Source organism: Mustela putorius, unplaced genomic scaffold (assembly GCF_011764305.1).
Source record: "Mustela putorius furo isolate JIRA1106 unplaced genomic scaffold, ASM1176430v1.1 tig00000095_pilon_pilon_pilon, whole genome shotgun sequence".
Classification (NCBI taxonomy): domain Eukaryota; kingdom Metazoa; phylum Chordata; class Mammalia; order Carnivora; family Mustelidae; genus Mustela; species Mustela putorius.
This window is the reverse complement of record NW_025421280.1, coordinates 26,300,070-26,315,917: the sequence shown is the minus strand read 5'-3', so window position 1 is coordinate 26,315,917 and position 15,848 is coordinate 26,300,070. Positions and strand designations below refer to the sequence as shown.

Sequence of the window (15,848 nt, the reverse complement as noted above, 5' to 3'; positions counted from 1 at the left end):
GGCATCTGCATTTGGCTTGGATCATGGTTCTGGGATCCTGGGATCCAGTCCCACATCGGGCTCCCTGCTCAATGGGGAGTCTGCTTCTCCCTCTGCCCCTCCCCCCCATGCCCCCACTTGTTCTTTCTCTCTCTTTCTCACAAAAATAAATACATGAAATCTTTAAAGATTTTGTTTATTTATTTATTTGACAGACAGAGATCACAAGTAGGCAGAGAGGCAGGCAGAGAGAGAGGAGGAAGCAGGCTCTCTGCTCGGCAGAGATGATGTGGGGCTCGATCCCAGGACTCTGGGATCATGACCTGTGCCGAAGGCAGAGGCTTTAACCCACTGAGCCACCCAGGCGCCCCAATACATGAAATCTTTAAAAAAAAATTGGGGTCCCTTCCCTGTTCAACCTATGTTAAACCCTTGTGGTCTGCTGATGGTCTTTTCCTGTCCTCAAGGGTCTTACGGCCACATAAGGGAGATAGGATAGGGTACCCTGAGAGAGGGAAGAGTGGGTATGAGCATGTCTAAGAGGTAGCAGCAGGGTAAGGACTGGAAGGTGACACAGGCCCCGAGATTGTGGGTCTTTGCTTTAAGGGGTTCTAAATTTGAGCAAAGGTGAGGTGAACTGGGTCCTGGAGAAAGTGGTTCAAGGTAGTGTCTACTGCCTGGGAAAAAGTGGGTGTTGGTGAGACAGTCTGGCCTTTGGTGCTGGATGACTCCTCTTTGTTCTACCTGTCTGGGAGGGAGGATTCAGTGAATTGCAGTATGAAGGCCCTCTGTGATTTCTCGAACCCTTTTGAATGCAAGAGGTATGTCTGTGAATTTGCCAGATTGTGACCTCTGTGGTGGTGGGGGGGGTGCAGAACTTAATCTGTTCTTATGTTTCTTCCTCCCAAACTAATCGTGCTTTGTGTTAGAAGAAAGCGCAAAAAGCAGGTGAAAGGGACCATCACATACTCGTACATGTAGGAAACGTTCTGCTCTGTTTCCAGAAGTGAAGTAATGGCAAATGGATGGAACCTACACGGACACAGCCCATAGTCTGAGGAATTGTAGCAACTAGAGGAATCAGGAAGAGACTCGATATAATTCCAGTGACCCAAGAGCTGGTTGGCAACCTGCATTTTCCAGATTCTCAGGATTTTCCAACTTGAGGTTTTGGACACTTTTCCAGAGAGACCAGAGCAATTAAGGCACTTTTCTGAAACATTCACGTGAATTATTTCAACAGCTGCTCCTTCCTGGTTTGAGAAAGTTTCCTTTTTTCTTGCATTGCTGAAATGTTTTCAAATCATGGCTCTTTGGGCAGAGTCCAGGGGAGAAGACAGGTGGGCATCCCACAGAGTGACAACACTAGCATTGAGAGGAGGGGAGGGCATGTAGTTGCAGGAAGGAAAGGGGCCTTGGGGATTTGGCATTTGGAAAGAAATGACTTGGGTTCCAGAGTAGCACCTGGTTGGTGTGGTGTACAATATATGCTGTCACAATCCCGATTTTGAGGGGAGGATGGGAGTGAGGAATCAAGCCAGTTAATTGAGGGTAGCAGCCTGGTGCGCCTTATACAGAGCTAGGAGGGCTGGCATGTGTCCTGGCCCCTGCCCACCCCGGGAAGCCCTCCTTGTAGGACCTGGGCTGTCCCTGAGCCCTGTGTCCTCTGCTGTGTCAGTGGCCAGGAGATCAATCTTCCTACTGGTTTGTATCTTCTCTGTTTACTGCCTCACACTTGTGAGCCTGTGCTATTCTTATGGAAAAAAGGAGAGAAATCTGCATACATGCTCTCCTTGCTGAGGGATTCTGGTTTGCTCCTGTGATGCACTAGAGAGTGGTTGGCGGGTGTGTACATCTTATTAGGAGTGAAGATGAAAATTCGTTCTGGTTTGTGATCTAGGCTGGCAGTCGATTATGTCCTTTAAGCCCTTTCGCTTGTACCTTGGCAGGTAAGGGCTCAGATACATGAGTTTCAATACCTCTTACGGGTTTTGTGCCTTTTGAAGAAAGGGAGTCATTGAATTTGCTACATGGTCCACAGGATACTGCTTGTGCAGTTGAGGCTCACTCCTCCATGAAGTTTCTAGCAATTCAGCAAAGGGCTAAGTTAATGTGCTCTTAGAAGAGGAATTGTGGGTGTGCTGATCTTTGCTCTAGGAAAATTTCCCAGAACCTTGAGAAGGATCCAGCCTCAGGATGGTTTTGAAGTCAGACTGTCCCTGATGGTACAGTAGTTCAGATTTGAGCCTGGGCCTGGGAGATAGCTGGTTTGGGTTTGGATCCCCATTTGACTTCTGTCAGTCTCTGTTTTCTCACCTGTCAGATCTGGGCATCAGTGCCACCCTGTGTGAAGTGTGGGTAGTACCCACATCAATGATAGTACCTCATGTGAAGGAAGAGTAATAATGGCAATACCCTCTGTGAAATGTGGTAACCCTGGAAGTTCCCCCACGTGAAGTACCCCCTGGCCGTTTCCCTTGTGAACTGGGTGGCATTGGCAGTACCTTGTTCTGTGGTCATAAGGATTAAATGAAATCAGACATGTAAAGTGCTGGCACCCTGCCTGATATCAAATAAAGAATTCAATAATTCTTAGTCACTGTTACGCTTTTCTTTTCCTTGTTTAGTAACAAAATCTCTGGTCAACATGTTAAAGATGATTCTTTCAGTGTCCCAGAAGTTGACATCAGTTGGCTTTCCTGTAGAAGTTTGAAACTGCGTGCCTAATGGTCACTTTCTCAGTGAAGAGTCAGGCCCTCACCTTCTTGCCCCACTGATGCTTGAGCACTCAGGAAGAGGCTTGGACCATGGGAACAGTAGAGCCCTTGCCTTGGCAGTGGTGTCACTGTGGTCTTGGGGACAGATCTGTAGGGCCTGGGTCTTAGGCTGCATCTTGATGCTGGATGGTTAGGTAGGACCTAGGTCTGTGTGAGGCAGCTGGAGGCAGAGCAGAGCAGTGGGGTGGGCCTTGGAGGAGGCAGGAGGGTCTTCTGAGAGGCTGGCTCAGTAAAGGTTTAGGTGAGTGAACGCCACCACCCTCGAGGCTCTGCCCCTCTACACCTGTGCTGGCCTTGCAACCTCCCTTAGAGAGAGGGCAGATGGCCTGGGACCCTGGGCGACTTCCCACTGAAATTCCTTGGGGTTGGATTTGGCAAGACTGGGGTTCAGAGACACTAGAGTGAGGAAGTTTGGACCTGGCACATGTAGGACAGTGTTTCTCTGGGATGTGTGCTCTTGTGTTTTCACAAGTTTCGAAGGCTTAGAACTGTGCCTTTGCCTGGAGGACAAAGTGTGTTAGCCCTATGTGTGCTTGTGTGGTGACCTGAATATATTGGTCTTGTGTGTGCACATGTGCTGATTGTGCCTCCAGCTTACTTTGGGGTTAGTCTCAGGTACAGTTGAAGTCCCATTAAGGGCATGGTCTGAGCCAGTATGGCCCTTGCAGTTTTCTTTATGCTTTTAATTTATTTCTGTATTCTTTTATTAAGGCAGAGTTTCGTTTGACGTTTGCATTGCGTCTTGTAACACCTCAGAGTTTTAATACTAAAACCTCTTACCAGCAAGGAGAATTTTGACTAGAGGTAGAAGCAGCAAGCAAATTATGAGACTCTGGTCTTGCCATCGCTCCCCAGAAGGCAGCCCTTAACTCTTTGTAAAACTTCTGTGGGGGCAGTTTGGTCTTGTCTGCTTTGCTTCTCTTAGAGCAGGGTTCTCCAGGCATCTGATCTTCAGTGCAGTTTTCTTTCTGCTTCTTAGATGCCAGTTCATGGGCTGTGTTAGTCAGGTAGCAGTTAGACCAACATGCTAGTCAGCAGAACTAGCAAGCAGGGCCCTGTGTCCACCCGGTTCCTCCTCTTCCCCCTCCTCTTGACCCTTCTGTGAGGGTAAGTGTCCATGCGGGCACTGGTGAGCTCTGATGGCTGAGAGAAGCCAGGTGTGGCTCACCCTCACCTACACCTTGGCTTCAGTTTACCCTGTAGGGTACCTGGGGATGGTGAAAACAGTTGATGGTTCCTTTTTTTTTTCTTTTTTCTTTTTTAAGATTTTATTTATGTATTTGAGAAAGCAAGATTATAAGTAAGCAAAGAGGCAGGCAGAGAAAGAGAGGGGAAGGGAAGCAGGCTCCCTGCTGAGCAGAGAGCCCCATGTGGGGCTCAATCCCAGGACCCAGAGACCATAACCTGAGCTGAAGGCAGAGGCTTAACCAACACTGAGCCACCCAGATGCCCCTGACAGTTGATGGTTCTGTGAATACTCTCCCTAGGGAGCCCCTCTGTTCTTGACATCCTCTGATCATAACTTTTATTGTTGGATACATTGTCAGGTAAGTGTGGCATCTGTTTACATCATTTCTCAATTTGTTCTTAATTGGTGTATGTAGTGTAAGCCACTATTTACTGATAGATGTTGCCATTGTTACAGTTTTTTCCTTCTCCATTTGCAGCATTTTAGTCCTGAAGTTTTTGTGATTGCTGTGGTACATCATCAGAGTTTACAGCAGTGATGAAGCATCTGGGGCCAGGAACAAGTTCATTGTCCTGCACTTTGCTGCAGGGCCTCAGGACTCCTGGGCTGGCCATGTGGCTTTAATCAGGGCCATCAATGCCATAGTGTGGTTGGTGGACAGTTCAGCTACTTCTGAGAAGTTACCAGTTGGGAGTGCCTGCCTGGCTCAGTCAGTAGAGTGTGTGTGACTTTTGATCTTGGGATTGTGAGTTTGAGCTCCACGTTGAGTGCAGAGATTACTTAAAAATCTTTAAAAGAACAACAACAAAAAAAGGTTACCTGTTGGTATTGACTATTTGACCTGGGCCTTGATGGTCAAAGAAATGAATTCTGCCACTTAGGGAAGCTTGGTTGGTCAGATGGTTGTAGGTGGTTTTGTATTTGAAGACCTGCTGTCAGACTGGATTTCTAAAATTCTACTAAGCCCCACCTTCCTGTCTGAAACTCAGCTTGGGGGTATCAGGAAGGTTTGTGGTTGGACAACACTGACTGTGCTGCCTGCCTGGGTACTCACCTGCCCCTTTGGATTTGGATCTAGTCAGACCTTTAGTGTTTGGGGAAACTACCAGCTTAAATAGACCTGTGTCCCTGCTTCTTGGTCTCCCATTGCCAGCTTGGAAGATAGTACCCTTCTCGGGGATCAAGGTGGCAGAGGTCACCTGAGGCTCCATGTCCATCCAGCTGTAGTAGGATGGCTGGTGGATAATTTCATTGGCAGTGAGAAGACAGGGAAAAGAGGTGAGGTGCAGTTTAGAGGTGAAAACTGGAGATTCTCTCCCATTTATATTTCTTTGGGGAGATTTCTGCCATCCCACCAACTGCTGACTGACCAAAATAGTACTGTCTTATCTTGGACATTTCAAAGATAAGTTATGTGAACTACTGTGGGTAGACTTCGTTTAGATTTCAGGACTGTGGAGTTATTTTCTTCTAGGCCCAGGTCTTCATTTGTATGTATACAGTAGGGCCGTCTTTAGAATGCTGCTCCCTCTGGGTGCTCTTGAATAGTAAAAGCTTCTCCTTCCAAAGAAAAATATGCTAAAAAGTAAGATAGGGTTCTTTAACACTTGGGCAGTACTTGTAGATGATTACCAGATAGTGGCAGTCTATCTGCTCCCCCTCTTTCTAAATTTGAGTATAGTTGATGCATAATATTACATTAGTTTCAGGTGTACCAGTGCAGCTGTTATTCTCCAGGACCATGGCTTGTGGGGAAGTAAGCTCAGCTCATGGCCTTTATGCTGCTCCTCAGAGAGACTTGGTGTAATTTACTGGTCTTTGTCCTGCTCATGAATATGTAGATCAGGGTTGGTGCCTGTGTTGTCACCAGATGAGAGTGTGTGGGTTGCTGATTTAGGGGCTGTCTTCACAGCTTGGAGAAGGTGCTCAACTGGTAGCTTTGCTCTTGCTTGCATGGTACAATAAGGCTCCAGGTCACCCAGACCTGGCTGTGGAGGCACGTGGTACCTCTGGTTAGGGCCCACGATGCCTCAGTGGTAGTGGATGATAACTGTCTACTGGTGAAAGGAGGAGTTTCACCTTTCCAGGAGGTTGCCTTTATGATAAGTAAGGTGTTGCTTCTTTAAAAGCAAACTCAAGAAAACTTGCCTAAGAATAGAATGGCTGGAGGTTTTATGTCTTGACATGAAAATAAACATGACCTGGCAGCCAACTATAAAGCTAATAGAGGTGATTGAGATCCTGTAAGATGTGGAGGCAGCCTGGATGATATGTTCTTGGGAATGAGACTGGCTGCCATTAGATTTTCTGTTGGCTGCCCTAGAGATGGAGGTGATGTCTTCTGCGGGTGGGACTTTTTGTGATCCTCACTCCCAGATTTTCCTGTTTTGACTGGTCCTGGAGACTCAGGACCACTCTTTACACATCTGAGGACTATTCTTTGTATGTTTTACTATCACAGGCCACACAGGGACATAAGTGTTTGGCAAAGGAGACTGACTGCCTGCTTGCCTTTCCCTAGTCCGAGAACCTCAGACAATTATTTTTGCTCCTCTTTTAATCTGTACCGGGCAGTTGACCAGGAGATAGGGGTGCTCTGGGCATTCCTGTCTGAAATGATGGGCAATGAAATGTCCTCCCTTTGTGTGAGTTGGTGCTTCATATTGGGGTCACTTGATGTTACTCTTTTTCTAGGCAGCATCATCCATGGACTCAGCTAGTGTGGTGAATCCCCTGGGCCTGGCTTTGCCTTGCAAGATAGTTGGGCTTGGTTTCTTAAAATTTGAGCGGGTGGGTTACAATGTTTTCTTTTCACTGATGCTGATTGGCATGACACTGTTTGGGCTACTTGTGTGGGTCTCCCTTGTGTAGAGTTGGTTGTGTCAGGAACTCAGGCTTGCACCCCTGGTGGGCATGTGTTAAGTTTCCACATCTAACCCAGATGCTCCAGGGAATAGTTTTGGATTGGGCTGTGGTATCTCTGGCTTCCATTTTAGGAAATGTTTATGTCTAAGACAAGCTAGTCATCAGGCATTGCTTGATTGCTTGGTTCCCTTGATTCCCTTGGTTAGAGATAGAGCTGGAAGAGGTATATCCCAGGGAGATGGAGTGCTTTGGGAGATCAGAGTTGGGGTGAGATAAGCATACTTAAAGTCCATCTGAGACATAATGTTTACTGCTACTCTCATTTTACCATTCTACGTTTTTCCAGTGGCATTTTGTGTAGTTTATTTGGTGAGTAGAGGGTGTCAGAGACATGGCTTGTCTGGGAAGCAGGGTTCTAGAGTCATACATTTGGCTGTAGAATACAAGGCCTATGGGCTTTGTTCTGTACACAGTTTGGCCTCAAAGGGTTAAAATGTTGTATGTGGTTCTACCTTAAGAGATGTCGTGCTGAGGGAAATAAGCCAGACACAAAAGGACAAATACTGTATGATTCCACTTATGAGGTCCCTAGAGTTGTCAAATTCACAGAGCTAGAAAAGTGGAATGGTGGCTGCTAGGGGCTGGGGTGGGGGAAGGGGGAGTTAGTGTTTAATTGGGGAGAGATTCAGTTTTGCAAGGTGACAAAGTTCCAGAAATGGATGGTGCTGGTGGTGAGGGTTGCACAACAATGTGAATGGACTTAACACCATTGAGCTGTAGACTTACTAGCTAAATGGTCAATTTGATGTTACTTATATCTTAGTACATTGGGGGGAAAATGGAATTTTTCTGAAGTCAGAAATGTCTTGCATCCTGCATTTTATCCTCCCAAGAGTTAGTTTAGGGAGAAAAGAGCAAAGGCACTCACATTTTGATGGCTTAGCTTGTGCTGGATGCTATGAGGTTAAAAAAAAAAAAAAAAGAAAAAAGATGTGGATATGTGTGATTCTAGAAGGCTCATTATAACATCATTTTGGGAATGTTGGAGCACAGGGATTCCGTGGGTATTTTTTGGTCCCCACAGGGGTGGGGCTTGGATGCACTTTCTCCAGCTGTGTGGGGTGACATGGGACTCTTAGAGTCTTCGGGGGACTTAGGAGAGCAGTGTCCAGAAACAGATTGAGGTCTTTGCTACTCCAGTGCTTGACTTGGAGATTGAGAGTATTCCTTGTTTCCTATGGCTGTTTGTCAGCAAATTTCCTTAATAGTAGTGTATATTGGTACATGTACACAGAATGGTAGACACCAGTTCTTAGTTTCTCATTAACAGAGATGTTATCTCCTCTTTTGTTCTTGGGTCATTTTCTTTGAGATGTCCTTTGCTAGTGTAACATACCAAGCATCCTCAGTGCTAAACATGAACACTTCAGACACTTCCCAAAGTCTCAGACATGTCTAGATAGATGTGGACATTTGATTAATGAGCATTTTAAATATCGGGGTTTATCTGAAGTTTTGAACTTCTGTGTGGACTTGCCAGGGCAACTGCTGGGGAGCAAGGTGGAAACTCTAGATAGGAGTTGAAATATGTCGAGGAACAACATTAATGAGACTACTTAGCATAAAGCTTGTTGGTTCTGAGAGCCTGCCTGGTGCCAGGGCTTGTAACTTGGTCCTTTGGATGGTCTTGGTCCTTCGGATGGTCTTAAGACTTGAGGTCTGCCCAAGGGCTCAGGTGGGCTCCTGCAACTAGTTATGATTCATTAGGAGGGAGCACTAGAGCATTCAGGTTTGGTGGTATGAAGGGGAGGGATTCCTGGAATGCCCAGGAAAAAGGGATGGAGCCAGACTGGTGGAGCCAAGCCTTGGAGAGGGAAGGGATCTGTTGGAAAGATTGTACTGAGTGTTTTAGGCTAGAATAGGAAAGGAGGAGGGGAGTACAGGGTGTGGGTGCTGGGGGTAGGTCATGCTTCTTAGCAGTGACAGAGAAAGCCTTTCCAGATGCAAGGCTATAGAGGTCTCTGGAACCTCCCAGTGATACATGAAGCTCTCTGCCTTTCTCCAAACACAGTATAAGGGAGGGTGGGAAGAGCTTCCCTCTGGGGTTGTGGTGGCGCTGTGGCCTTGACTATCTCAGTGTTACTTCTTCCTGGCAAGTTGACTTGCTGTTCTAATTAAGGGTAGGGTTTATATTTATATTGCTATGTTTTTGCCTCAGGTCCATGGTGGAAACATAGTGGTTGGGTATTTATAACTCATGGAGGGTGCCATTTCCTACTCTTGCTTCATTAGGCATTGGATAAAGAGATGAACAAGAGCTTTTTCTCCATGGTGTTTGGGGAAGAGAGCCTAATGGGATGCTGGATGTCAAATGTCAAGATCAGCTGTGCTAAGTGTTGAGGCTGTAGTCCTCAGTAATAGAAGGGGGAATGGGGAGGGACTGCTTAGGGAGAGATGCTTAAGTAACAGGTGCTTGAGTCTGAAGGATGAGTGGGAGGAGGGAAGGGTTTTCCCAGTTATAGGAACACTGTGTGCAAAAGCCCAGTGGTAGAGGCAAGATGTGGCAGTATGAAGAATTGAGACAAGATTAGTGTAAGCCAGGAATGTTGTGTGTGTATATACATATATACATGCATGTCAGATGACTTCATAGGTTCTCTTGGGCCTAAAGCAGGCAGGCCCTCAAAGGTCAGGGTAAGATGTTAATAAGCATTGGGGGGTTTTGAGGGGCTTTAGGAATGGCTGCACTGGCATGGTGTGGAGAGTGAATGATATATTCCTCAGTGAGGGCATGTTGATCATGGCTAAGGGAAGATAGGCAGGGACAGATCAGGGGCCTGGAGGGCACATACTGGCTGTTACCCAGAGGATGCCTCCTAGGTTTGACAGTAGAGACAGGCCAGTTCTGGTTGCCAAGGATGGGCTTGTGTAGCTGGCCTCACTGTTGGCTCCTTGGCTCCCATGGGGCTGGTTCTTTGCCTCTCTAGTATGCCAAGTCATGCTCTCCCCTACTCCATGGGGACAGAGGGTTAATGAGGCTCCATGCTTTGGAGAGAGCAGGTACTGCTTAGTGCCCTGGGGCCAACTCAGAGCTGGAGCATCTCCTTGGTGTGCCTGTGCCCTGACTTTTTGTTGTCGTGTGTCTGGGTCACCTCTGTCCCTTTGCTACTCACTCAGCACAACCTGTCAGGGCTGCAGTTTCCTCCTGCATTCAATAGGTAGTCCCATGTTTTCAGCTTCTGGGGCTGTACTGTCTCTGTTGCTATAACTCAGTTCTGTCTTATAGGTGGAAGCAGCTGTAGACATTGCGTATTTGAGTGGGTGTGGCTTTGTTTCAGGAATACCCTTCATAAGGACCACTCAGGCAAGTTTGCTGACCCTGGATTAGAAATCGAATTGTTGGCCCAAGTTAATCATTCCCTGGCCAGCCAGCGCATAGGGCAATATGACCTCTGGGCTTCCTTGTGATGTTTTATGGTTGCCCTGCCTCAGTTCTTGCCTTTCTGATAAGGCTGACCCGGGGAATCCCCTCCTTGACAATGTGGTGGTGCAGTCTCTTAAGACCTTTGCCAGAGATGGTCTAGGTAACCCTTTTCTTCAGGGGCACTCTGTTTTCATGGAGCAAGTAGACTTTGTGGACTTACAGATGGAAGAAGGTGAAGGGTATTGTTGGGTTTCATCTTAGAATTTTTTGTTTGCCTCATGTTATTTTCCAGAACTAGATTAGAACCAGGGTGATAAATATTTGGTTACAGACACAGTTGAAGAATTTTTAGATAGCACAAATGTTTGGTGAGTGCAGATGGTGGTAGAGGAGACAAGAGGTGTGCAGTTTCTTTTAGGGCCGGGCCTCAGATGAGGCCCTTTGTGGGTGCCTTGGAGAGCCCAGGCTGTTTAGGTGACTGTGGCCCCAGAGATCCATCTCTGCGCTGGCCATGGATGCTGCAGCTGGAGTGTGTCTGCAGAACTGGAGTTCCCCAGACAGCAGTTGGTTTTTGGCCAGTGTTCCTCCCCTCAAGTTTAAAGGGAGCCAACCTTTTGCCTGAGCTAGAGAGGATGAAATGGCAACAAAGGACTTCTGTTCCCCAAAGTGCAGTGACTTGATTTCATGTAAATTACTATGGCTACCTTCTTACCGAGGGTGATTGCCCCCCTAAACTGGGAAATCATGTGTTTGGGTGGGTTTCAGAGTTGGGGTGGTACGTGTGTGTATGGGTGTGCATTAGACCCTGGTGTGGGGGTCAAAGCCAAAACATAACGATTTATCAAGGGAGTGGAAGAGTCTCTTAATGAGTTGGTAATTGTGTATTTAAGGGTTACTTGATACTGTTTTAGATGTATGGGTTGGAAATAAAAACGGTAAAAGCTCTCTAAACCCAGCCAATGCGGGTGGATGGCAAAACAGTCCAGATGATGTATCAGTAAAAAGCAACTACAGTTTATTTTAGAGAAATGCTCCTAGTTCTGATGGTGCTAAGTGATATCTGCCTGGTTTCTGTTCCTTTGTGAATTTCACACTATTTGTATGGGGGGACTAATGCTCTGGGATCCTCATATAGGTTCCTTTTCCTTCAATGTTAAGTCATCCCCGCCTGTTCATTTCATAAATATTTATCAAGCACTGGTGTGTGTCTGACCCTGTTCTAGGTGCTTGAAATAAAAGCACGCATCAGGCAGACAAAACACCCCTTTTCTTGTGGCATTTCTGTTCTTATTGGGTGAGAAAGTCCATAGATAGTAGCTGCATAATATGGAATATGCAGAGAGGCTGGGCCTGTGAGAGAGAAAGAGTAGGGTGGGCCTGCAAAGGAGACATTTTGAGCATTGACTTGATGGGGAGAGAAGGGAGCATGGACTTTGAAGGGCCTGCCATCTGGGGGGTGAGAGTGATCAAGGCTGAGGGAGCAGGTGTAATACACTGTAACAGCTACTGTTAGAATAGACCATACAAACATTTCTGAGAAATTGTGTGAAGCTAAATATGAACTGGACATTTGCTGACATTTAGGGATTATTATATGGTAGTTATGTTTTCAAAGGTCATTTTCAATTTGGGATGCTGGTTGAAGAAGTGATTGTTAAAATGATAAAGTATCTGGGATTTTGTTTAAAACATAAAAAGACCCCAAGGTGGGAAGGTACTTGATTTGTTGAAGGCATGACCCGGGAAGCCAGCCTGGCTTCCTGGGGCAGGATGAGCAGGTGGGCCCCAGGCAGGCCTCGGGCCAGGAGATGATAGTGCTTCACAGAGCAAACACCCAAACATGGTGTGGCCAGTGGAGGTTTGAGAATGTTGGGCTTCAAATGTGTTTGATGGCAGAACCAATAGGATTTCCTGATGGACTGGGTAGTGGGTAGTCTTATCAGGAGGACAACTCCTGCTTTTAATCTGAGCAGCTGAAAGACTAGGTTTGTTGTGAGCTGAGATGGGGAAAGCTATGGTTGAGTGTGAAAGTGGGAGTTTACTTTAAAATTTCTTGCACGTTGCATTCTGTCCTGTGATGCAGGATGTGTATTGTGATGAACACATTAAGATGGCCTTCTTCCTTGCAGGGTTAACTGTCTTGGAAATTGTCATCCAAAGTGTCTTGTGGTCTTACAGAGTAGAATACTGGATCTTTGTTGAGTAACAGTTGTCCACAGGTACATGGGTGTATTCTGTTCATCCATCTTTCCTCTGTCTTTTTCACACTGTCTTGGTTACTGTAGATTTCTTTTTTTTTTTTTTTAAAGATTTTATTTATTTATTTGTCAGAGAGAGAGTGAGTGAGAGCACAGGCAGACAGAGTGGAAGGAAGAGTCAGAGGGAGAAGCAGGCTCCCTGCGGAGCAAGGAGCCCGATGTGGGACTCGATCCCTGGACGCTGGGATCATGACCTGAGCCGAAGGCAGCTGCTTAACCAACTGAGCCACCCAGGCGTCCCAAGTAGATTTCTTTTTTTTAAGAGGGGGAGGGAAGGGCAGAGGGAGAGCAGATCTTAAGCAGTCTCTGTGCCCAGTGAGGAGCCCAGTGTGGGACTTGATCTCACAACCGTGAGATCATGACCTGAGCCAAAATCAAGGTGCCCCTTGGTTACTGTAGCTTAATGGTGGGTCTTAAAATCAGGTAGGGTAAGTCCTCCAAATTCGTTCCTCTTTTTCAGTTGTTTTTACTATTCTAGGTCCTTTGGATTTCCATGTAAATTTTAGAGTCAGATTGTTTTTTTTCTATAGAAAAAATTCTGGGAATTTTTTTATTGGGTCTGCATTTAATCTGTGGATCAGTTTGAAAGAGGATTGACACCTCCTGACCCATGGACAAGGCATGTCTTCATTTAGGTTTTCTTTCATTTCTCTTAGTGATGTCTTACTATAGTTCCTCTTTATAGGTCTAGAACATTTTGGGGGGGGTGGACAGTGAAGCAAAGTTTATTGAGTGATATCAAAGTGATAGCACAAAGCTCCTAAGGAGGGAGGGGACCTGAGAGGGTTACCCTTGACATCTTTTTAAAAATTAAATTTGGGGCGCCTGGGTGGCTCAGTGGATTGAGCCTCTGCCTTTGGCTCAGGTCATGATTTCGGTCCTGGGATTGAGCCCTGCATTGGGCTCTCTGCTCAGCAAGGAGCCTGCTCCCACCCCCCCCACCCCCCGCCTACCTCTCTGCCTACTTGTGATCTCTGTTTGTCAAATAAATGAATAAAATCTTAAAAAAAAACCACATACACACAAAATAAAAATTAAATTTATCCTGGGGCACCTGGGTGGCTCACTCGTTTAAGCATCCAACTCCTGATTTCAACTCGGGTCATGATCTCAGGGTCCTGGGATGGAACCCCATGTTGGGCTCCAAGCTCAGTGGGGAGTCTGCTTGAGGATTCTCTCTCTCCTTCCCTCTGCCCTTCCCTGTATGTGCACACACTCAAGCTCTCTGTTGAAAATAAATAAGGATAAATTTAATTTTTTCAAAGATTTAAGTATTTCATATTTATGCTGTTGTAAATGGATTTTTAAAAACTGTGGAAATACTGCTGACTTGCATTGACCTTGTTCCTAAGAGGTAGGTGTTCGGAAAGCCTCTGCTGCTGGGCTTTCCATCTCCATTGCAGAGTGAGGCCATGGCTCAGGTGATATGAAAAAACCAGGGTTAACAGTGTCCACTGTGTTTTCTGGCCTGAATGGGGCTAAAAAAGAGTGGCAGAAAGTGCCCCACTCCCCAAAAACTAGCCCAGATGGTGGCTATGGCTGGTCCTGGGCCTCACTGAGGAGGATGCCATGTGCTTCTTGGTGCCCAAAGGTCTTTCCATAGAATTCACTGATGTTTGCTTTTTTTTTGCAAGTTCTCCTGTGGGAGTGTTTCTCACTATCCATGAACTGTGAATTGCTGTGAACCCAGTTTAAAAATAAAGGTTTTATATCAGAGCCAAGCTCCTGGTAGTCATGTGAGCACAAAGAATGACAGCAGAGGTGATGCTGACAATATTCACCAAGCTACAACTGACAGCACTGCCTAGGAGTCTGGTTTGGCTCGTTCTCTAGGTTTAGCCTCTGTGGGTGGAGCCCTGCATATCTGATGTCACAAAGGAGGGGGAAGTCCTAGGGCCACACTGTCTCTGTGACCTTGGAGAGTTCTGAACATTCTTGATCCTTAATTTTCCTGTCTGTAAAACAGGCAGCTGGTTCCTCTCTGGGCAGTTTTGTAACCCCTGTGGAAATGATCCTCAGAGTAAAACTTCGAGTTGCCCTATGGAGGTAAAGTCTGCCAGGCTCCAGGCACATGACCCTCAGCTTCTTGAGGGCAAACCCTACAACTGCCTGGAATAGTGGGTGGTTTCTCTGCCATCTTTGCGAGGGAGCGTGGACTGGGGAGCAAAAAGTTTATGTCTGTAGAGGGAGATCTGGGTAACTCTGGGCAAATTCCTGAATATTAGATCTATCATATCCCTTGTCTGTAAAATGGGGATGATTGTGTAACCCAAAATTGTTCTTGGGATTCAAAGAGGTAGGGAATTTTAGCATAGTAACTGGAACTCGCTACTGAGCACCTATTAAATTCTCGATATTACTGTTTCTGCTATTAATGTTATTACTGTTTTAACCAGAATGTTGAACCATTTGCTATATATTCAGTATGTCAGGTTGTGGCTGCTTATTACCACCTCATATCTCTGACCATATTGCTGAAGTCAGTATCTGGGACGCTAGGGTTTATTGGTTAACACTGTATTGGGTCATAGGTCAGAGAGTGATAGAAATTTATTTCCTCAGCCTGTCCCCCTGTGGAAAGTAGCACAGGCACAGTTGTGGTTGAAATCTAAAATTTTGCTATATAAATTTGGGTGGGAGATAACTGAAAATCATCCATATATTCCAGAAGATTTCCTTGGAAATTCAGTGTCTGTTTTTCTCTCTTTTACTTTAGGTTGGTCAGCACGTTGACACAAGTTGCCTTTTGACGTAGCTGCCGCCATGGCCAGCTGGTAGGACTAGCATCCCATGCACAGAAGCCACGTGAGTGTTTGGCGTCTGGTATCTGTGGAATGACTTGCCCAGCTTCTTGGACATTTGAAACTGAGCACTGCTTGAGAAGCTTGCAGCCACTTCTAGAGGAAAGGGAGGGAAGCAAGTCCCTCCAGGATTGTGTACTGGATTGTCACCACGGGATCACTGAGGCCCTGCCCTTGCTTCCAGGGAGGCCATTTCTTCTCCCTTCCTGTCTCAGGGTTCACTCACTTGAAAAGCCCAGGCCTAAATGGAATAAACCTTCCAGGGAGTGTCAGGAGTAAAAGATAATCCTGGCCAGGTGGCCTTTTGCCCTCTGGCCATTTTTGTGATTTCTCAACACTGACCAAAATGAGTAGAATTTTTCCCTGACCACTTTCTGTGGCACAGGGCCTGGCACTAGTGGTTGGAGCTGGTTGCCCTGACGTCCGACTCATGCCTGTGCGGAAACTGAGGCAGGCTGACCTCTTGCTTAGGGCCCTCAACTCAAGAACTGTCAGAACCTAGCAGGACTGATCTTGACCCCTGGGTGGGATTTTTGTCTTGTTATTAGCAGGGTT

General features: G+C 46.4%; 1 protein-coding gene across 4 annotated transcripts in view; it reads left to right on the top strand.

Annotated features, from left to right (window-relative positions):
- The window catches only part of GATAD2A (GATA zinc finger domain containing 2A), a 105,128-nt gene that overhangs the window by 26,771 nt on the left and 62,509 nt on the right, over positions 1–15,848 (top strand). For 3 of the 4 annotated variants that reach the window (XM_004760857.3, XM_045081063.1, XM_004760859.3), the window contains one exon: positions 15,209–15,297. In XM_004760857.3, the coding sequence (XP_004760914.1) occupies positions 15,283–15,297 (15 nt within the window). In that variant the 5' untranslated portion in view covers positions 15,209–15,282. Of the gene's footprint in view, positions 1–14,517; positions 14,539–15,208; positions 15,298–15,848 lie in introns of those variants that run through there. The other variant, XM_004760858.3, reaches the window with a different exon arrangement.